The sequence below is a fragment of the Gymnodraco acuticeps genome, unplaced genomic scaffold (assembly GCF_902827175.1).
Source record: "Gymnodraco acuticeps unplaced genomic scaffold, fGymAcu1.1, whole genome shotgun sequence".
NCBI classification, from domain to species: domain Eukaryota; kingdom Metazoa; phylum Chordata; class Actinopteri; order Perciformes; family Bathydraconidae; genus Gymnodraco; species Gymnodraco acuticeps.
Window position 1 is genome coordinate 2,446,834 of NW_022990459.1, and position 22,521 is coordinate 2,469,354.

A 22,521-nucleotide genomic window follows, 5' to 3' on the forward strand; every position below is an offset into this window, starting at 1 on the left:
ACGCTGATGACACCCAATTAATTCTGTCCTTTCCCCGCTTAGAGACCCAGGTCGTTGCACGCATCTCTGCTTGTCTAGCTGACATCTCTCAGTGGATGTCTGCTCACCACCTCAAGCTCAACCTTGACAAGACTGAGCTGCTCTTCCTTCCGGGAAAAGATTGTCCCACTCTTGACCTAACAATCAACATCGGCACCTCAGTTGTTTCCCCGACTCAGACTGCAAGGAATCTGGGTGTGACCCTAGATAACAACCTGTCCTTCACTGCAAACATCGCTGCTACAACCCGTTGCTGCAGATACACGCTTTACAACATCAGGAAGATACGTCCCCAGCTGACTCAGAAAGCGACTCAGGTTCTGGTCCAGGCTCTCTTCATCTCACGCCTAGACTACTGCAACTCCCTCCTGGCTGGTCTACCTGCATGTGCCATCCGACCTCTGCAGCTCATCCAGAATGCAGCGGCTCGTCTGGTCTTCAACCTTCCTAAATTCTCCCACACCACTCCGCTCCTCCGCTCCCTTCACTGGCTTCCGGTAATTGCTAGAATCCACTTCAAGACACTGGTACTTGCTTACCATGCTGCGAATGGATCTGGCCCTTCCTACATCCAGGACATGGTTAAACCGTACACCCCAGCGCGTGCACTACGCTCTGCATCAGCCAAACGACTCGTTGCGCCCTCGCTGCGAGGGGGACCCAAGTTCCCATCGGCGAAAACACGTGGGTTTGCTGTCCTGGCTCCAAGATGGTGGAATGAGCTCCCCATTGACATCAGGACGGCAGATAGCTTGCACATCTTCCGGCGCAAACTGAAAACTCATCTCTTTCGACTCCACTTCGAGCGTTAGAACTATTAACGAAGCACTTTTATACTAATAAAGGACTGGCTTACCTAAAGCCAGTTGAGTAGCACTTGAAATGTTTGGCTCTATGAAACCTGATGTACTTATATGATTCTGTTTTCTTCAAGGTTGTGTCTTCCTGGTCGAATGTACTTATTGTAAGTCGCTTTGGATAAAAGCGTCAGCTAAATGCAATGTAATGTAATGTAATGTAATGTAAAAAACCTCTCCTAGGTTGGAAAATAAAAACAAATTATGAAAAAATATTAAACAAAATGTCTCTTGAGGGCATGAAGAGAGAAAAAGTCCAGCTAGCTCCCAATTGATTCCCATGTTAAATTGTTCCGGATCTTTCTTCAGAGCAGAGAGAACTACACTTTAGACAAACTGCTCCCATCTCCACATTTCAAACCCAAAACCCAAAAAAAAAACATATTTCAGTTCATTGGGGTTCCCTGATGCTCACGGTCAGGTAATTTTTTTATAAGACCCGTAGTTTTTGAACATGTAGCACAATTGTCAGATATAATCCCCAATGCATTCTTATGGGACTCAGTGCTGCAGTTGGTTGTCATGGTGTTGCTGGGCAGATTGGAGCCACACACACGTGAGTCACATCATCCAATCAGAGCAGACACCACAGGTGTAAACATTCAATCACTACTGCTTACATTTAATATCTTTATTTAACTCCTTCAGCCTAATTTCAGCTGCAGGATCCATTCAAATATCAAACTATTCAGCCTTTTCAACACATGATGAGAAACTTTCAACTTTTTCAAAATATGTTATACTTTTTAAAATATTCAGCTTTTTAAAGTCTGTTTTTTAACATGGAAGTTATTACAATGCATTTGAGCTGTAACAATTAACACACACACACACACACACTCTCACACCAACACGTTCTTACTCCCATCCCGTCACATATTGACGGACGGTCAGGGCCCCTTCCCGTCGCTATATTACGTACAGGGTACCCCTTGACCGTCAGGCTTCTACGGGCAGGGCGTCCCATAGACCTTCATTGCGGACAGCGGACCCCTTGACCGTCAGGCTTCTACGGGCAGGGCGTCCCATAGACCTTCATAGACCACGTGATCAACAACAATGGCCGACCTTCGTGTTATTCTCGGTGGAAAATGCCTATTTTAAGGTTCATTTGGCCATTAAAATTCGTTTTGATGTCATTTTATGCGATTAATATGAGTTGTTATTTCTGATTATTTGTGCAGTAGATGTACATGATGTTTAGTTTGCTAGTTATGACGAAGATTACTTCATGAATGTGTACACATTCATGGTTGCTAAGGTGGTTGCTATGGACGCTGCAACAGCTCCCAGACCACGTGATCAACAACAATGGCCGACCTTCGTGTTATTCTCGGTGGAAAATGCCTATTTTAAGGTTCATTTTGCCATTAAAATGCGTTTTGATGTCATTTTATGCGAGTAATGAGTTTTTATTTCTGATTATTTGTGCAGTACATGTACATGATGTTTAGTTTGCTAGTTATGACGAAGATTACTTCATGAATGTGTACACATTCATGGTTGCTAATGTTTTTTTTGGTGGAAATGTGTTTTTTCACAGCAAAGTCACCCTCTGTACTTGGACTTATTGGGAGAATCTAAAGGCAAGAACATCCCAAATATTCATTTTGCCGTCTGTGAGGAAAATAAATGGGGCTCAGAGCCTCGTATTTTTTAAATCTTTTTTTCGTTCTAATTTGATATTCTTTTCAAAATAACACACTGTTATTTACTCACCAATAACACACAATTATCCTTGCTTTTATTTATTGGTTTAATTCCATAATCTCTGGCTTTTTTGGCGTTCGTCAGGAACTGAATTTCAAAATAAAAATAACCGGAAACAGACGTAGGCCTATAAGGGACATTTCGAGCATCATTGCGATTGTCAACATTTTTGAGTTTAGGATGGCCGAAGACACTACCCATAATCCCCAGCTATCGTTTAGGACTACAGTCCCCGTGATTAATCTTCAAGGTCTGGAATTGGATGTTGGAGTGGCAGTGCGCCAAGGTTACGCCGAGCGTCAAACAGCTGTTTGAAATGGAACGAAACCACGCCAGACTATCCAAAACTGGAATCGAACGCCCCCCCAGAACTACACACTACACTATTGTGTTTCGCAAAATGTTCTATGGGACGTCTTTACTGAACGTTTTCGTTTTTCCCACAATTAGAAGTTGCCAGTATTAAACACATTGGTGTTATCAAATGTAAAACATATAATTAATAAATGGGTGAAAATCGCTGTCCATAATGCGCAGCATTAATATATAGCATTAATATATACCCTCATGACAGCTCATTGTTACTTTGTAATTCTACTCAACTACAATTCAGAGGTTAACCTGGTATTTTTACTCCACTACACTTATTTGAGTTACTTTGCAGATTCTGATTAATGATGTGAAATATAAACAACCCTTAAATCAGACTTTAGTTACACCTGAGTAAAATTCAGGTAAGGTGATTGTCAAGTGCCAACAATCAGGAGAGATATTTGATAGTTGGTGCTTGAGAAGACTAAACATGTATCTGCAATTGACATGAATGGAAACGAGTAATAAAGTATATTCATTACTCGTTATTCTCTACTAATAGTTAATTAAAGACTGTATATTATGTAACGATGCTGCCATCAACACATCTAAGCGTATTATGGGATGTCATCAAATGCCGTTGGCATGGCGACAGATCGTTCATCAAGTTAGTTCAAAAGTTTGCAGTTCAAATATTCTTCTGCTTTCCCAAGCCTTTTTACTTTCTTTTCTCATCTTAATACAAATTAATTCACTACTACTTACATCTGATATTTAACTCCTTCAGCCTATTTTCAACTGCAGAAACCATTCAACTATTACATTATTCAGCTATTTCAGGACATCAAGGCTATACATGTTGTTGTTTATACCTTTTTTAAAAACCTTTTCTTTTAAATATTAAGCTTTTTCTGCATTTTTTTTGCTAAAAGCAGCTACCATTCAGCTAATAACACATTCAGCTTTTTCTGCATTTTCAGCTAAATTCAGCCATAAATGTTCACAATTTACAGCATTTTCTGCAGGAAATGCATTTTCTAGTTTTACTTGTTTAACGTGAGGTTTTGTTTTCCCGTTTGGGTAATACTTATTATGCTGGATAAGCTGTAAAACTCTCTTTTGGAGTTCTCTTTTTGTTGATTGTTAGACAATCCGTATTGGCATTTTTGTTTGTTTCAGGCTGCCTGCCTGCTATTTGTTTCATCCTTTTATAATCAAGCCACTTATAATTATTACCAATGCCATTCTGGTTGTGTTGCTTCCCTTTGGTTCCCCTAGCCCAGTAGGGAACGTAACAAACTTATAAATAAAATAAAATAAACTCATATTATTAAACAAAGCTGTTTCAAAATTAAAAGCAAAACATTTCCATAGTAAGGGGAAAGATGTAAACATTAGTTTGAGGAGATAAAAAAGAGGATACCTCACCAGAAACAGTGCCTCTGTGATCACTGACATAGTGCCCGAAGGCCTCCCAGTAGTCCTTGTCCTCGGACTGGTGGAGGGAGTGAAGGGTCACTGGAGATCCTGGAGGCAGATTCTCCACCTGCACTTTGAACGCCTCGTCCACCATAGCCCGAGAGGGGTGCACGGAGACAACCGGGGGGCCGGTGTGAAACATGCTGGAGAATCCTCTGTGAATCCACGGCTTGAGATGTTTGGTGTAATGGCTTAACCTGGTTATTGGTAGAATTTGAATAAGCACATTTAATCAAGTACAATTTAGAGGTTCTTATACTTTGCTTCAATATGAACACTTTATGTTACTTCATTTATATTAAAGATATAGTCATAATTATTGCATTATTACAGATAAAATACCCCAACAGTTACAAAAATGTAATCAATTCAATGTTACTCTTATACCTCCTTTATTTCAGTATTATCACTTTTTGAAAATATTGTACTTTTTACTCCACTACAGTTATCTGATAGAGCGTAATTACTCTTTAGATTCAAATTAATAATACAAAATACAGATAAACAAATAAAAACTGATATATTACCATTCAGCATAATACGTAGAGTTGTTGTACTAATACCAGTACTTTCGTACTTGTAATGCTTAACTTTGACTTGTAACAGAGTTTCTCTACATTGTCGTATTACTACTTTTACCTAATAAGCGTATTTCATACAAGTAATAACAACTGAATTAACATGTTTCCATGCACTAAATGCTGCCTTCCCTATTATCTTGTGTCTAGACTTTTCTGTCAAAGTAATAGAAGTACCAACATCAGGCATTTATGATCAGATACTTGCAGTTGAGCTCTGTGTAAAATGCGGACAAGATACATCTTTAGCAGGTGAAAACACACTTTTACAAAGTTTTAACTAAGCGTGAAGGCACCACGAGTTAGCTCTCTCGACCGCTAGCCTCAGTTAGTTTAACCAGTTGTAGCTCCACAAGTTAGCGTTGAAATTAATTATTAAAAAACGACATCCCGCCCCAAAACAAGCAACCCTTCCCATTCTTCAACAACACAGTTGTCATTTGAATGCAAATTCTGCACGTTCAATAGACATGTATTCGCCGTTAGCTCACAAGCAAACCTTACCTTTGGTTTACCTTTCAAGAAGAAGTGCCCACCTCGACCCTTGGAACCCTTAATATCACTGAGCACTGGGATTAGGTTCAGTGAAGCCAAGGACAAGCCGTGAAAAGCCATTCTCCTGTTTTCTAAATGAAACCCTTGTTTATAAGAAAACCCTACAAAGTTCAATCAAAATACTCTTTGCTCGTGATTTTGGTCGCGTTGCGTTCAAGTTATGTATGTGTAAATGAGAACCGTTAAACCTGTTAAATTTCCGTTCATTAATCATCATATCATTGCATTGATTGAACTCATTTGCTATTAACTTATTAATTTCTCATCCGTTATACTTTATTTTAAAGAGTATAGTTTTGTAGTTATTAATTCAATACATGTTCAATTTATTAAATAGTTTCAGGTTAATCTACACAAGTCCATAACTTTGAAGCAGCTTTCAAATGATGAGAATAGCTTTATATGATTAGCCTATATAATAATTAATAGATACATGAATAATATCTTAGTAAAGAAATACGACATTATAGCTAAACAGGACATGGCAACAAAACAAAATAAGATACTTGAATGTGAACAAAAAAAATAAGATGGGGAAATTAAAGGTTGCAAAATACATTTGTAAGATGTAACTTAATGTAAATAAAAAAATATTAATTTGATTTTATCCTATTAAATCAGCCAAATATTGCTTTTAGGCTGAGTTCATGATACTATATATTCTTATGTGCAACATAAATGTGTTTATGTGTTTTTTTTTAAATAGGGTGTTATCCATCAAAGTCACAACATGATGTACATTATATTATCCCGTTTATCAACTTTAACTGTGTATAAATGTGGCATCATGTGATTATGTGTTTCGTAATATGTACAGATAAATGAACTTCATTTATGATTTGCTTAGGCAAACCCATCAATAGTATATTATATGTAAATAATATATATATAGTTATAACCAATCATTTTAGTTAAACTTCACTTGTGTGCTTTATATAATAGTTTAAGTCTGTAATTCATATCATGTTCGTTATGACAAATAAACAAATAAAAAAGCGGAACCATGTCAACTTCCGGTATATTGCCGGACCTATCTCGGAGACGGACCGGAAACAGCGTGAGTTTACCGAAGTCTTCTCTGAAGTGTTGCACCTGGTAAGTTTTAAATAAGCTCTCTTTTGGGCTCATATTCTACCTAAAAACGGTCACATGTTCAGTGTTTAGTTGCTGTAACCTGTAAACTAAACCACGTTGATAAAAACGTGAATTTCTAAAGGATGTTATTTAATGTTTCCATCCTAATGGCGGGAGAGCCCAGGAGCCTCGTTGCTGCTTTGACTTTGAGTTGACGTTCAAACATTATCTGTTTCTTTGACTGTGTATAGATCTTTCTACAGACCCGCAAACACTGAGCAGACTTGTCTGTAGCAACTAATAATCTCACCAGACTCCATTGAAAAATATTCTCATTTACTTTGTGCTTTGGCTCATGTCAAAATTACAATGAAACTCAGGTTTATTGCTAAGTATGTTTTCACTATCTATAATATTTCAACACAAATATGAAAAGAGGTCCTGTAAACAGAACAAAAACATACACAAAATTTAAAGCATAACTTGTATAACGAGAGCTGTGTAGGATGTAGGATGCATATATATGGATATCTAAAATAATGTATATGATGTTTGTTTTGTGTTCACATATCTTTAATCAGATTGTACAGGTGCATCTCAATACATTTGAATATAATGGAAAAGTAAATTAATTTCACTAATTCAATTTAAAAGATGAAACTCTCATATTATATAGATTAATTTAACACAAAGTGAATTATTTTCCTTGGTTGGGCCTCCTATTGCATGAATGACTACGTCAATGTGGCACGGCATGGAGGCATTGGTACTTTTCACAGTGTGGGCGTGTGCCATTATGAGACATTGTCAAGAGGAAGATGAGAGACACGACGAGACCCAACAATGCAGACGAATCGAAGCAACCTGGCTTCAATAACACCTCAGCAGAGCCAATGGCTGATCGCCTTCATGCTGTGCCGATGCAGTATTCCATGTTAAAGGAGGCCCAACCAAGTACTGAGTGCATACACATGAGTATACTTTTCGGCAGGCCGACATTTCTATATTTAAAAATATTTTTTTGTATTGTTCTTAGGTAATATTCAAATATGAGATTTCATTAGCTGTAAGCTGCAATCAACAAGATTCAAACAAATAAACGCTGGAAATTAATCAACGATTTTCCACTTTATTGAGATGTATTGCATAAGATTGCTTCCTCTTCATACCTCTTTGTGCTGTTAAATATTCAGTTGCTAGTTTATTAGGTACAACTAGCTAAAGGTAATGCAGTCTAGTACAACAGTCCTGCATTAAAACCTTTTTATGGTTGTTTTATTCAGGGGTTGATTAGCTTTATTATCTATACTATTGAATTGTATTTAATTTTTATATGATTTATGGTAAATAAAAAGGCCTTTCTTGTTTGTATAGTTTAAAACAGGAAACTTTACATTAATGTCAGTGTTGTGCATTCCTTGCATTTTTTTTATTATTAGATTTTTGTTGTTCAGATCACTCTCTTAAAAGTCCTCAGAGCTGTCTTTGCAGCGCAGACAAGATGTTGAGAAATGCCTCTGCACAGGTGAGCATCAAGTGAAGATTACTAAACCAGATTTATTGTATTTTAAACCTTTTCCTGTTCTCTTCTTTACAATGCTAAATATTTGATCTCTTCCTTCCACAGATCTTCAGGCAGGTGGTGAGATATAGGAGCACAGAAACCAGCCTTATCCTGGAAAGATGTGAGTAAACGTTCCTGTATACCTGAAGAGAACAACACTGACTTGCCTCTTAATAGCTGAAGCTCAAATGATGAGGGTCTCTGTTCTTTATTCCAGCGATCAACCGCGTGCAGCTGTTGGGCCGAGTGGGTCAGGACCCGGTGATGAGACAGGTGGATGGGCGTAACCCCGTCACCATCTTCTCAATGGCGACCAATGAAATGTGGCGCTCTGGAGAGGGAGAGACGAGCACAACAGGTAAAACGTCTTGTGATACTCAGGGCTATAATTACAGAATATTACGTTTCTTTAAGCCTCAAAAGTTTGCACAATGCTTAAAATGAATGATTTTATTTAATGAATATACTCTTAATTTTTTTTACATTTAAACATAATCTTTTGTTTCATCTACAAAACCACTCATGTAAACGTAACATATTTTAGTGTTACAAAATAATCATGATAAAAACATACAATCAGTTAATATGAATAGCTGGTAAAACATTTGTTGACAATATGCATGGGTAGCTGTTGCTAATAAGGTGTTCTGGGCTTTTAAAATCAATTATATAAATGAATTAGTGCTAGTAATCAGTTAGGGCTGCAACAAACGACTCATTTGATAATCGATTAATCTATCGATTAATGAAACGATTAATCGACTATTCGGACTATTATGCCTTGCACAATTTCTCAAGCACTCTTATTTATCAACTTTTAGATTTAGCTTGAGGTTGTTTTAGGCATGTGGAAACTAACAATGAAGACAATAAAGATGAATACTTGATTCAAAAATACATTTATTATTAAATTAACTAAACAAATTGCGAACAAAATTAACATTGCTTTTTATTTAAATTAAATAAATAATATTTAACATCAAAAGAAACAACATGTTTTAACAAATCGTATTAAATAATCTGAAGACAGAACTGTAAACAGAATAGCTGAAACTTTAACAAACTAAATAACTCGGATACCTCTAATCTTTAACCCATGTTTGTATAATGCAGTAAACTCTGTGTGTTGCTGCTAGCATACATAACACCTGATGTGGAAAAGTTACTCGTGGATGGGGCTACAGAGCTACTAGAAAGACAGTGGAACCCGGTGCATTCCTCCGTCTGAATGTAGAGCACTTTTGCTAAATGTTTAGACAAATTGCTCGTCTTACCGCCCTTACATGCTAAACACTTGCACTTTTGGTAACGAGCATTGTCCACATCGAGACGGGTAAAGTTTAACCACACCTCGGAGCGCGTTCTGTGTTGCATGCATGTAGCAGCTGCGTGTGTGTAAACTGCCCCGCCCCCTCGCACACAGACGGGGGAGAGAGATCTCGTCTGATCGAAAATACATCATAGACGCATTTGTTTGTCTTTTTGCATATTAGAAACGAGTTGGCGACACTAAGACTGCGATATAATGTTTTTGTAGCAATAATACATGACATATATTTTTTAAATGTCTCCAGTACCGATAAAAAGACCAATAACGTTGGAGCTTAACGGCGCGTAAAACACACGTGATGACGTCACCAACGACTGAATTAGTTGGCAACTAATTTGGTAATCGATTAAGTCGATTAGTTGTTGCACCCCTAATGACAGTATGCACATTTTCAGGGTTTTAATTTGACGCTGAAATGGGTGTACACACCCAGATTCTATGTAGCTTATCTTTTCAAGTTGATTCAAATCTGCTAAACTCTTAAATGTTTTTGCACATACAGAAAAAAATCCACATTCATGCTACAAACATGATCCAAACAAACTCAGATTAAAAAAACTGACTTACACCTGAGAAATGGTTTCAGTTTGTTCTGTGAATCTGACATGATGGTGAAAGACCTCACGGTTCAAGCTTAAGAGAAATCCCTCTCACCAGATCTGGATATCTTTCTCAAAGTAAATGATAAACTTCGATAGAGGACTTATTGTAATTCAAATGTACCGTTCCCCGTGTGATTTCATGTTTTACCACATGACTCTAAAAAACAAACTGCAGTTTAGGCTTCGGACTTTGATTTAAGGCGAGACACGGCAGGCAAAAACATCGTTTTTCAAGTACTGGTCAATTTTGAGATTTTGTGCTATTTTGATTCCATAACATGTTTTCTTTCAGGCTTTTGGAAGGAAAACGTACAAAATACACATTTAAGTGTTTATTTTACTATAGTTTGTTATTATTACATTATTATTACATTGCATTTAGCTGACGCTTTTATCCAAAGCGACTTACAATAAGTACATTCGACCAGGAAGACACAACCTTGAAGAAAACAGAATCATATAAGTACATCAGGTTTCATAGAGCCAAACATTTCAAGTGCTACTCAACTGGCTTTAGGTAAGCCAGTCCTTTATTAGTATAAAAGTGCTTCGTTAATAGTTCTAACGCTCGAAGTGGAGTCGAAAGAGATGAGTTTTCAGTTTGCGCCGGAAGATGTGCAAGCTATCTGCCATCCTGATGTCAATGGGGAGCTCATTCCACCATCTTGGAGCCAGGACAGCAAACCCACGTGTTTTTGCCGATGGGAACTTGGGTCCCCCTCGCAGCGAGGGCGCAACGAGTCGTTTGGCTGATGCAGAGCGTAGTGCACGCGCTGGGGTATACGGTTTAACCATGTCCTGGATGTAGGAAGGGCCAGATCCATTCGCAGCATGGTAAGCAAGTACCAGTGTCTTGAAGTGGATTCTAGCAGTTACCGGAAGCCAGTGAAGGGAGCGGAGGAGCGGAGTGGTGTGGGAGAATTTAGGAAGGTTGAAGACCAGACGAGCCGCTGCATTCTGGATGAGCTGCAGAGGTCGGATGGCACATGCAGGTAGACCAGCCAGGAGGGAGTTGCAGTAGTCTAGGCGTGAGATGAAGAGAGCCTGGACCAGAACCTGAGTCGCTTTCTGAGTCAGCTGGGGACGTATCTTCCTGATGTTGTAAAGCGTGTATCTGCAGCAACGGGTTGTAGCAGCGATGTTTGCAGTGAAGGACAGGTTGTTATCTAGGGTCACACCCAGATTCCTTGCAGTCTGAGTCGGGGAAACAACTGAGGTGCCGATGTTGATTGTTAGGTCAAGAGTGGGACAATCTTTTCCCGGGAGGAAGAGCAGCTCAGTCTTGTCAAGGTTGAGCTTGAGGTGGTGAGCAGACATCCACTGAGAGATGTCAGCTAGACAAGCAGAGATGCGTGCAACGACCTGGGTCTCTGAGCGAGGAAAGGACAGAATTAATTGGGTGTCGTCAGCGTAGCAGTGGTAAGAAAAACCATGCGGGCTAATGACTGATCCGAGCGAGTTTGTGTACAGGGAGAAGAGGAGGGGACCAAGAACAGAGCCCTGAGGGACCCCCGTAGTTAATTGACAAGGGTCGGACTCAGACCCTCTCCAAGTCACCCTGTAGGTACGGTCTTTCAGGTATGAGGTGAGGAGGGAAAGTGCAGAGCCTGAAACTCCAAGTTTTTGGAGAGTGCGAAGGAGGATCTGATGATTCACCGTGTCGAATGCAGCAGACAGGTCCAATAGGATGATGACAGTGGAGAGGGATGCAGTTTTGGCAGTGTGCAGTTCCTCCGTGACAGCAATGAGAGCAGTTTCTGTGGAGTGACCTGCCTTGAAACCAGACTGGTGCGGATCCAGAAGGTTGTTCTGATTGAGATAACAGGAGAGTTGTTTAAAGACAGCGCGTTCAAGTGATTTAGACAGGAACGGGAGGAGAGAGACAGGCCTGTAGTTTATAACATCTGACGGGTTGAGAGTGGGTTTCTTTAGGAGAGGGTTTACTCTTGCCTCCTTGAGACTGTTTGAAAAGTGACCAGAAGTTAGAGAAGTGTTGATGAAATGGGTGAGAAACGGTAGAATATCAGGAGCGATAGTCTGAAGGAGGTTTGAAGGGATAGGGTCCAGAGGACAGGTGGTAGGGCGGGCAGAGGTAATGAGGGTAAGAACCTCACTTGGAGAGAGAGGGGAAAAGGAGGTAAGTGTGTTGGTGGAAGGAGGGTCTGGTGACCCAGCGGTGAGTAAAGGTGAGTCAGAAAAAGAAGAGCGAATATCATCAACCTTTTTTCAAAGTGGGGTAACAAAGTCGCTTGGCAGAAGTGAGGAGGGGGGAGGAGCTTTTGGAGGGTCCAAGAGGGTGGAGAAGATGGAAAATAGTTTTTTAGGATTGGAATAGGAAGATTGGATCTTATCTTGAAAGAAAGTGCTTTTTGTCTGAGAGATCGAAGCAGAGAAAGAGGAGAGGAGAGCCTGATGGGTTAGGAGGTCGTCACGGTGTTTGGATTTCCACCATTTCCGCTCTGCTGCCCTAAGGACGGTTCTATTAGCACGCAGTGCATCATTTAGCCAGGGAGCAGGAGGGGACTGACGAGCCTGCCGAGATGTGAGAGGACAGAGTGAGTCCAGAGTGGATGAGAGAGTAGAGAGGAGAGTTTCTGCAGCAGAGTTTGGAGGCAGGAGATGGAACGAATCAGAGGAAGGGAGGGCTGAGAGCACCGACGAGGCAAAGCTAGAGGGGGAGAGGGAGCGAAGGTTACGGCGGACAAGTGCAAGATGAGAAGAGATTAGTTTGTTATGTTTGGAAAGGGATAGAGAGAATGAAATGAAGAAGTGATCGGATGTGTGGAGCGGGTTTACAGAGAGGTTAGAAGTAGCGCAGTTCCTTGAGAATATGAGATCAAGGACATTGTCAGCTTTATGAGTCGGTGGGGACGGAGACAGTGAGAAAGCAAAGGCGGTTAACAGAGATGTTAGTTCGTCTATTCCCCGTGTGGAGGTTGAAGTCTCCGAGAAGTACAGCGGGAGGGCCAGTTTCAGGGATGAGTGAGAGGAGATTATCTAATTCCTCCAAGAAGTCCCCCAAGGCGCCTGGTGGATGGTAGAGAACAACAATGGTTAACTGTATAGGATGGGTTACTGTGACGGCATGGAATTCAAAGGTGGAAGGAGTGAAGTTAGGTAGCTTGAAGAGGCAAAAGCTCCATTTGGGAGAGAGCAGGAGACCAGTGCCACCTCCTCTGCCAGTGGGTCTGGGTGTATGGGAGAAGGAATATGCAGTGGAGAGAGCTGCTGAGGTGGATGTGTTGGATGGAGTAATCCAGGTCTCAGTGAGAGCAAGGAAATCCAGAGACTGCAGGGAGGCGTAGCCAGAGATGAAGTCAGCCTTAGGAACAGCTGACTGGCAATTCCACAGGCCACCAGAAACTAGATGTTGGATCTCAGTGGAGCACGTGGGATAGACGAGAGCAGGCCGGTTATATCGATTAGGAGATACACGGGGCCAGTGATAATTGCGAGAAGACACATGAACAGGAATAGAGAAAATACACATGATTATAGCATGCGGGGCTAGAAAACTAAAGAAAAGAGAAATAAGACACCAGCTCGATCAGAGTAGGATTTGCCTCCTCTTTGCCTCCCTCGTGACTCCCGCAGGACTCCAATGTCTTTGTCAGTCTTACTCCCGCAGGACTCCAATGTCTTTGTCAGTCTTCGGCTGTCTGACGCTGAAGCTGACGCTCCAGGAAAGAGCTACCCGAAATGGACGCCTGATTGCTCAGTTCTCACAGCTGTAGGGCCACGGCCCTCTAATTAGTTAACTATCTACAGCTGATGGGCGACAATAGACTGGCCGTGCCTATATTAATGCAGGCTTGAGTGCTGAGACCTGTAAAGCAGGTTTCGCCTGAGCAGATCTGAGATTTAAAATCTTCTCAAACGCGATTTAGCCGTTTACGCTACAATAACAATTTATACAGAGTCGAATAAATGAAACAGAAGTCTAATTAAACAAGAATATAACTTACAGTGGTTGCTGCGTCAATAGGTAATGTCGTCACCGGGTCCAGATGCACACTGAGTTCATCAGATTTGAAATGCGGTATTTAAATGCTTTTTAAGGTACAACATGACTGAGTCACACGGTTGTACTTCACGCCATCAATAGTAGGGATGCACCGAATATTCGGCCACCGAAAATTATCGGCCGAAAATGGTTAAAAAGGCCCTTTCGGCTTTCGGCCGAAAGGGTTTTAGCACCGAAAAAATATCACCGAATGTCAGAACAGGCTTACGTTGGTAACCTAACGTGTTGTTGTGATGACGTAATAAAGACGCGGCGACCATGCTCGCGGCTGGCTCACAGGGGGGGGAACATTGTCCTTTGTCATCGAGATTGCCCTGAGCCTTTAACAAATCGTATTAAATAATCTGATGACAGACTGTAAACAGAATAGCTGAAATATTAACAAACTAAATAACTCAGTTTCCTCTAATCATTAGCCCATGTTTGTATAATGTAGTTAACTCCGTGTGTTGCTGCTAGCATACATAACACCTGACGTGGAAACGTTACTCGTGGATGGGGCTACAGAGCTGCTAGAAAGACAGTCGAACCCGGTACATTCCTCCGTCTGCATGCGGTGCACTTTTGCTAAATGTTTAGACAAATTGCTCGTGCTTACATGCTAAACTCTTATTGCACTTATGGTAACAAGTATTCTCCACATCGAGACGGGTAAAGTTTAACCACACCTCGGAGCGCGTTCTCTCCGCCATCTCCGCAGTGTGCTCCGCTGCATGTAGCAGCTGCGTGTGTAAACTGCCCCGCCCCCTCGCACACAGACGGGGGAGAGAGATCTCGTCTGATCGAAAATACATCATAGACGCATTTGTTATCTTTGCATATTAGAAACGAGTTGGCGACACTAAGACTGCGATATCATGTTTTTTAGCAATAATACATGACATATATAAATGTACTGTATGCATTCAAAAGTGCTGAATAAATGTTTTATGGACCCATAATAGTGATTATTATTTAAGTTAAGTTTTGCCATAATCATGTCTATTTCCATAATCAGGTAGCTGAACAACATTGGTAAAAAATTTATGCATTATATATATATATTTCTATTAATCATTTTCGGCATTCGGTTTTCGGCCAACTGTTTCCTATTTTCGGTATCGGTTTCGGCCAAGAATTTCCCATTCGGTGCACCCCTAATCAATAGACTGGCCGTGCCTATATTAATGCAGGCTTGAGTGCTGAGACCTGTAAAGCAGGTTTCGCCTGAGCAGATCTGAGATTTAAAATCTTCTCAAACGCGATTTAGCCGTTTACGCTACAATAACAATTTATACAGAGTCGAATAAATGAAACAGAGAAGTCTAATTAAACAAGAATATAACTTACAGTGGTTGCTGCGTCAATAGGTAATGTCTTCACCGGGTCCAGATGCACACTGAGTTCATCAGATTTTAAATGCGGTATTTAAATGCTTTTTAAGGTACAACATGACTGAGTCACGCGGTTGTACTTCACGCCATCAATAGACTGGCCGTGCCTATATTAATGCAGGCTTGAGTGCTGAGACCTGTAAAGCAGGTTTCGCCTGAGCAGATCTGAGATTTAAAATCTCTCAAACGCGATTTAGCCGTTTAAGCTACAATAACAATTTATACAGAGTCGAATAAATGAAACAGAGAAGTCTAATTAAACAAGAATATAACTTACAGTGGTTGCTGCGTCAATAGGTAATGTCGTCACCAGGTCCAGATGGGTCCAGATGCACACTGTTTGTCTATTTGCGTCTGTAGATTTCTCCTAAATTCACCAAAAGTTAGCATTCTAACGTAACATAAAGTACCGCGACCGCTGTGTGCACCATGTCAACAGAGGTATCGCTGGAAAGCTGTGTCTATCCTGCACAATCTCATCGGATCCAAATATGGTAATTTCCTTTGTATCAGCAACCAATCGTGAAAGCACAAAGGGGTCTTAAACCAAGAAACGAAATCTCATTGGCTGGTGTACATTTTTGACAACGTGATTCGTTCAGATGCGTCACGTGGTGTGCTAAAACACTTCCTGGTTAGCTTTCCGCTAGAAATTGAAATCTCAAAATGCCAAAAGAACGGCGAAAAAAACGTTCACAGAGAAGACGACAACAATTGTCACTTGCACGAAGCAAGGTTATACAAAAAACAAATGACCCCGAACATGAAATACCTTCACGGAGTGCATCGATGCGCAAGCTGTCATCCAAAGAACAGGAGGGTTTAGCTAGCGCCTCACTGCAATCTTTAAAGGTCGTTTTCTCAAAATGAGTTTTTTCTCCTACTCTGAGTTCGAAATTTCAACTTCAGTAGCACGTACATACACCAAACCTTTCAGTTATATTCCTATCAATATTATGAAGGCTTTTACAGAAGGGTTTGTTCATATATAATTCATAGCCTGAATTATACAACATTGTATACCTAAAAACATGGCAAAAATTGATATTTTAGGGCTGTTGACAGTATTTTCTGATTTATGGAATGATAAAAAGAGATATCCAATATCCCTTCTGTAAAAGCCTTAGATACTAATATGACTACAAAATGAAACAAGAATTTTGAATCTGGCTATATCCAAAGTTCAGATTTCGATTCCTGAAATGTGTTAAAATATGTGCATATTTAATGAGATAATGGATCATTTGCATATTTAAACATGCTATTTCAGAAAACTTGTAATACAAAAGACAATTGCCTTATAAGTAATTAACTGGAGAAATTTCTAGCTGATACTTTAAGTTAAAAAAATTACCCTATTTAATTTTGCGAGACACCTGGGGTGTCTCGCCTTCATTTTCAAAAAAGGTAACTAATTAATTTGAGAATACCTGAAGACTCTTATGCAGTGACGCTGTTCAAATCCTGATTAACAAAGTAAAGTATCATTCAAGTGTGTTGTTTAATCAGAATATGCTTCTGTCTGGGTAAAAATGTTAAAGACAATCAAAGCTAATTGAGCTTTTGAGTATTAATCTACCAAAAAACATTCAAATGTTGACTTTAACAGATCATAAAGCGCTGATATCCTATGTACAGGATTTAAATATATATATTATTCAACTGGGATCAGACGGGGACCTAATGTACACGGTAGTAGATTAAAAACAAAACAATTCTTATGAAAGTTTATTATTGGCCAATATCAAAAAACGTGCATAACATTATATAGTATAATAAAATGTGATTTAAAACAACAATGAGCAACATTGTCAAAAGACACAACGTATAGAAGTGGGATTTCTGTCTCTGATAACTGTCACTCTTTTTTTTTAAATGTCTTTCCTTGTTTTAGGTTAGAGTATTTCACACATTTGTATCTCTTTTTTGTAATTCTCTGGTTTCTTTACTTTGTGTTAAAGCACTTTGAACTACAACTCTAGGGTGCTAAATTAATAAAGTTTAAAAATAATTGTTATAGCGTTTGTTTGTTTGTAGCCTTTATTTAACCAGGTGAAGCCCCTTGAGATCAAAATATTTCTTTTTCAAGGGTGACCTGCAGGACATTAGTTACACATGTAACATAAAAACAACAGAACAACAATAAGGATGACATACAACATAATGTACAGTTTACAAACTCTATTTACAGAGACAGGTACCATGAGTATCAAACAGCATGTCACCCAGCCGAGTTTTAAAATGATGCAGGGGAACCAAAGTGCTCAGTTTTAAACATGTTTGCAGACTGTTCCAAGTTAGTGGAGCTGCACAACTAAAAGCTTTCTTCCCTAAGACAGTCCTAGCACTTGGCACATTTAATAAAACCACATCATAAGTAAGATGTTTTCTAAGTGCACTGTGTCCATCTTTAACGAGGGGCTGTTTTTTGTCTCCAGGTGACATCAGTCAGAAGACGACATGGCATCGAGTGTCCGTATTCAAACCAGGTCTGAGAGACGTGGCCTACCAGCACGTGAAGAAAGGGTATGACTGGTTACTTATTTTTTATTTAAGTTATCTTACTTTTTTAATATTATACCGTACAGCAAGCCGAAGGGGCGTTCTACAATGTGATGTCTGCAACACTGCTTCTCTAAGAGTGATACTCTATTCTAAAATGTATATTTCCAGCATCCTAAATGCTTTAAAAGTGGCTGTAAAAATTCAGTTTCGCCTCGTAAAGAACAGCAGCTGTGGTTACATTTATCTCAGGGTACAGAAGAATCCTGTGGTTTAGTTTCATAACAGAAATACAGACTGAAAAACCTCCGTACAAAGATAATCTCTTGCAGGATGATCCTGTGCTTACACAGCTGCTGGTTTCTGTCAGCGAGGAATCTAGAAATGTTTTGCATGACCTTCATTTGGCAGATGGACAGCAGTGGAATGATAGAAATGTGTTTCAGTGAGAGATTCTTTCGTGAAATATTCCTGGTTGGAAACCATTGCAGGCAATTTTTTTAGATTTTATGTTTTTACATCGTTGTAATGATATACCTTTTTTGTTAGATATATAAATTACATTTCAAAGAGCAGAGTTTCCGTTAGCCGGTAATTTCCGGACTATGACCGGCAAAATATGCTGAAGACCGGCAAATCTAAATCTCTCCGGTCAAAATGTCCGTCAAAATAATTTTCCCTCAATACCGCATCAGTTGCGCCACTTCTGTGACAGACAAGAGTACATTCTAATGTCTAACATTTAATGTGGAGAAAGAGATTTATCCTCCTGAAGCGGAAATGTTGACCCCTCATGTAAACAAATGCATAATGCTGCGCTATACTTTGCCGCCACAACCCGTTGCCAAGCAACGCTTATTGTTTAGGCGTCCGCAGGCAGTCATATCATTAGCCAGAACTAAAAAAAATCTAACAAACTCTGTAACCAAGAACAGATTTTCCCATCTGGCCTTTTTATACATTAACTGTCTCTTAATTGATATTCAGGAAACTTGAATATTGACATATTGATATTGTCGTATAAAATGTAGGGCTGTCAATCGATTACAATATTTAATCGCATGATTGTCCATAGTTAATCGCAAATTAATCGCACATTTTTTATCTGTTCTAAATGTACCTTAGAGGAATATTTTTCAAGTTTTTAATACTCTTATCAACATATGAGTGGACAAATATGCTTTATGCAAATGTTTGTTTATTATCATTTGAACAATGACAAATATTCTCCTGAATATTCTCAACACAACAACCTGGAACCTCTCTCTCTTATGGCGCGTTTCCACTGCAGCGGGGTAGCCCCGTTTAAGCGTCCCTAAGCGTCCTCGCTCTGGCCTCGGGCTGCCTCGCTGGCCGGCCCAGGCCGTGGCGCATTTCCATTACAGTTTAGGACCTGGGGTAGCAACGCAGTGTAGGCGGGGCGATCGGCTTTGTTTTTGTTCACATTTCGAGTTGTTCCGTCGAGCTCCCGCTGGATTTGATCATCCCCAATGAGATGTAGGAACGTCGTCACCTCCTCGGTCGACCACGGTGTGCTTTTCTTATTAGACGTTGCCATTTTTGTAGCTCATCCGTTTACAAAATGCTGTTTATAAAAATGCTGCAAGCTTGCTTCTAGATATATATGCGACGCTAGGGATGAACTCGCGCGCGATCTTGTGACGATTCTCTCTGACCAATCAGCAGTCGAGAGTGTTGACGTCACTAGTTCAGCCGGAAAAAGAGGGAAAAAGTACCCGCTGGCCGGTTCTAGGCTATATGGAAACGCCACCAAAAACCGGCCTGGCCGCTTGAGGACGGTTAAGGACGCTTAAACGGGGCTACCCGCTGCAGTGGAAACGCGCCATTACACTCTCTCCCAACCCTGTGTACTTCTTTGCACTGAGCCAGTTGCTCAAACAGACAAGCCTGTTTACAGTTCTCGGCGAAATGCCTCTCCTCTGTCTTCATAACAGTCAAAGCATGAGACTGAAGTTCCCACCTAGGGTCAAAATAATGCGCTGTGATGTGCAGTCGACACATTGGATGCGATCCGAATGATCTAACGCAGCCCCTCGTCCTCCACAATGTTAAGCTGTAGCCACCCATTTAGCTATCGCTGTTGTTGTCCAGGCGTCTCCCCGGGAAAGTTTCAAGCGTGGTCTGCCGCAAGCAAGCGGCAGGAGCGGGGCTGTCAGCATCAGCTGCGTGCTTGGCTTGCTGTTTAAAACACCTTTTTTTTGTATCCATATCTCTCTAGAATCTCCCACCATCCAACTAACAACAACGTCAAGCCTTTGGGCTCTGAAACTACGGGGCGGGCCGAGGACAAATACACATGCGTTAATCGCGCGTTAAAATAATTAGTGGCGTCAATTTTACAGCCCTAATAAAATGTAATTTGAGGTAGTTAGAGTATTTATTTTTATAGCATGCATATAGTTGACACTTTAGTCCAAAGTGGATGATTTCTCTGTGGAGTTTTACTTTTTACTTGATCTGAAGGTCTAAAACTGAACTAAAGTGTTACGTTTTTAATTTTCTTGGGATTGTTTTTCATTATAACATATTTTTGAGCGATAGAATGTAGTAATATGTTTAGGTCATTTCCGGTTAGTTTCATTCCAGTTTGAGGTTTTAGATACAAGCCCCTTATTTCGGTGCCCTGCCTTTTTTTTTGGAAAGTGTTATTTCCAAGTGCAAGATAGTAAAATAAATCTGCCATCACTATATACTTCTGCCAACCCTGACCTCGGAAAATATTTACCTTTATGCAACTGATCGGGACATTCTCTTTCAGATCCAGGATCCTGGTGGAGGGGAAACTGGACTACGGAGAATACATGGACAAGAACCAAGTCAGACGCCAGGCCACCACCATCATTGCCGGTATGGAACAAACAGATATAAAGTCCTTATATTGGTTAATATGTTGGCCATTTTTCCTAGCCTAGATATAACATTGCACAGCTTTTAAAATGTATGCTGCATAATCAAATGCATTACGATCACCTCTATTAAAATGTCTTCTACATGTTTGTTAAAGCATTTATTTCAACATATTTATCACGTTGTAAATAGTGGTTGTTTACACATTCTTATTAACCTCGTTTTTTTGGGCCAAAAATACAACATCACGTTCATATTACAATGAATTGTGGGGTAATAAATCAGAGTTATCTTGTTAAATATGCACTCTGGAAATCTGCAGAAAGTGTTAGCAGGATTTTGATTAATTCTTTGTTAAAATTATGTCATTTAACACTTGATGTCGGAAGTTTGATAAAAGTCAGATCTTATAAGTTCAAATTTTATAAATGTAGGTTTAAAAGTCTGAATTAACTGGCATCAGTTCAACGAGAAGGCTGCAGACAATTTTACATTTTTAGGGAAATTCTTCTAATGTTGGATTTGTTTAGAAAACTGATTTGTTTTCCTTTTTCAGACAACATCGTCTTTCTGAGTGACAACTCTCGAGAAAAATCCTGAAGCCCTTTCCTCTTTGTCTCCACCCAGCAAGACAAATTATTCTTTTGATTCTATTGTTTATACAAAAATAACATTGGGAACCTGAAGTTAACCAAGTAAAGGACTGCAGGTAGGGGGGGGGACAGGATATACTGCGACACTCACATCATTGACTGTGGCGCCTCCTGCTGACTTTAAATGATCAAGACAAGCAGAAAGAACTCACCTGTGAAGTATAAAACACACAGATTATGATTTCATTGTGCTACCTGTACAATAATGTTACAAGGATACATCTCATGCCCTGTTTGCAAGTTTGATGTGTGAGATAGTGTTGGAAATAAAGTACAAGAGGTTGTAGAAGTTGTCACACTTTTAAGAGCAACTCTCACTCACGTTTAGGATCATAGACCCAAGGTATGATTCTTTTGCATTAGTTAATACAACATCTCTTCAGCTTCAATGTTATTGGTTATTATTTAAACAAAGTAAAGCATTTGTTGTACTGGTCTGACTTGTCTCTGTGTTATATGTATTTCTTGCACTTCTCTTTATGCAAATCTCTTGTGAAAGAAGGTGGTTTAACTGGACAGAAATATGCGGATGATTGAAACTCTTTAGAGTAAAAAAAGAAAAGAAAGATACCAGCATGCAGGAAACACGTTCAATTCAATTAGCTATTTTCTTCACGTCCTCCTGCATTTTGTTTTTGTGTTGATAACCCTGAATAGGGCAGTAAAACAGAACATAGTTTGCTTTTTATGTTCTGTCTACTCCTGTTTTCTGCTTTGTCACTTTTTTTGTCAGTTATCTCATCGGTTTGTCATTTCCTCCCTAGGCCGAGACTGATTCTATCATGTCAATACTTGGTTAATTTCTCTGTAATGGTTGCTATAATACACCTTTTTTTTCTAAAATATTTTTGTCTTCACATTTTGTTCATTTTCATTCATGATGTGTTACTGTGATGTATTACTTCACTGTGTTAACTGCTCATACATTCACTTATAACACACTTTTATAGAGGTGGACAAGTAAAACCTAACAATTCTAAACAAACTTTATCAAAAAAATA

The 22,521-nt window shown here is 39.7% G+C and overlaps 2 protein-coding genes across 8 annotated transcripts in view; one reads left to right on the forward strand and one right to left on the reverse strand.

Moving 5' to 3' along the window:
* LOC117552538 (acyl-coenzyme A thioesterase 1-like) overlaps positions 1-5,682 on the reverse strand; it is a 20,694-nt gene extending 15,012 nt beyond the window's left edge. For 3 of the 5 annotated variants that reach the window (XM_034226098.1, XM_034226101.1, XM_034226102.1), the window contains exons 1-2: positions 5,480-5,682; positions 4,347-4,594 (exon numbers count right to left, since the gene is read on the reverse strand). In XM_034226098.1, the coding sequence (XP_034081989.1) occupies positions 4,347-4,539 (193 nt within the window). In that variant the 5' untranslated portion in view covers positions 4,540-4,594; positions 5,480-5,682. Of the gene's footprint in view, positions 1-4,346; positions 4,595-4,924; positions 4,946-5,479 lie in introns of those variants that run through there. The other 2 variants (XM_034226099.1, XM_034226100.1) reach the window with 2 other exon arrangements.
* Positions 5,683-6,535: 853 nt separating this feature from the next.
* Positions 6,536-22,363, forward strand: ssbp1 (single-stranded DNA binding protein 1). Of its 3 annotated transcripts, none has more exons than XM_034225874.1 (7): positions 6,536-6,625; positions 8,059-8,129; positions 8,232-8,289; positions 8,386-8,526; positions 17,936-18,023; positions 20,779-20,867; positions 21,424-22,363. In XM_034225874.1, the coding sequence occupies exons 2-7, from the start codon at positions 8,106-8,108 to the stop codon at positions 21,465-21,467; spliced, it is 444 nt and encodes a 147-aa protein (XP_034081765.1). In that variant the 5' UTR covers positions 6,536-6,625; positions 8,059-8,105; the 3' UTR covers positions 21,468-22,363. The 3 variants fall into 3 exon arrangements, with proteins under 3 accessions (XP_034081765.1, XP_034081766.1, XP_034081767.1); XM_034225875.1 differs by having other exon boundaries at positions 6,560-6,625; positions 8,044-8,129; XM_034225876.1 differs by having other exon boundaries at positions 6,571-6,625; positions 8,075-8,129.
* Positions 22,364-22,521: the final 158 nt, after the last annotated feature.

What these genes read in the sequence shown, in the direction of transcription:
- ssbp1 (XM_034225874.1), top strand. Translation starts at nt 8,106, where the DNA reads ATGTTGAGAAATGCCTCTGCACAG. An exon ending in TGAGAAATGCCTCTGCACAG is followed by an intron (nt 8,130 to 8,231) that starts GTGAGCATCAAG and finishes TTCCTTCCACAG; the next exon opens with ATCTTCAGGCAGGTGGTGAG. An exon ending in GGGAGAGACGAGCACAACAG is followed by an intron (nt 8,527 to 17,935) that starts GTAAAACGTCTT and finishes TTTTGTCTCCAG; the next exon opens with GTGACATCAGTCAGAAGACG.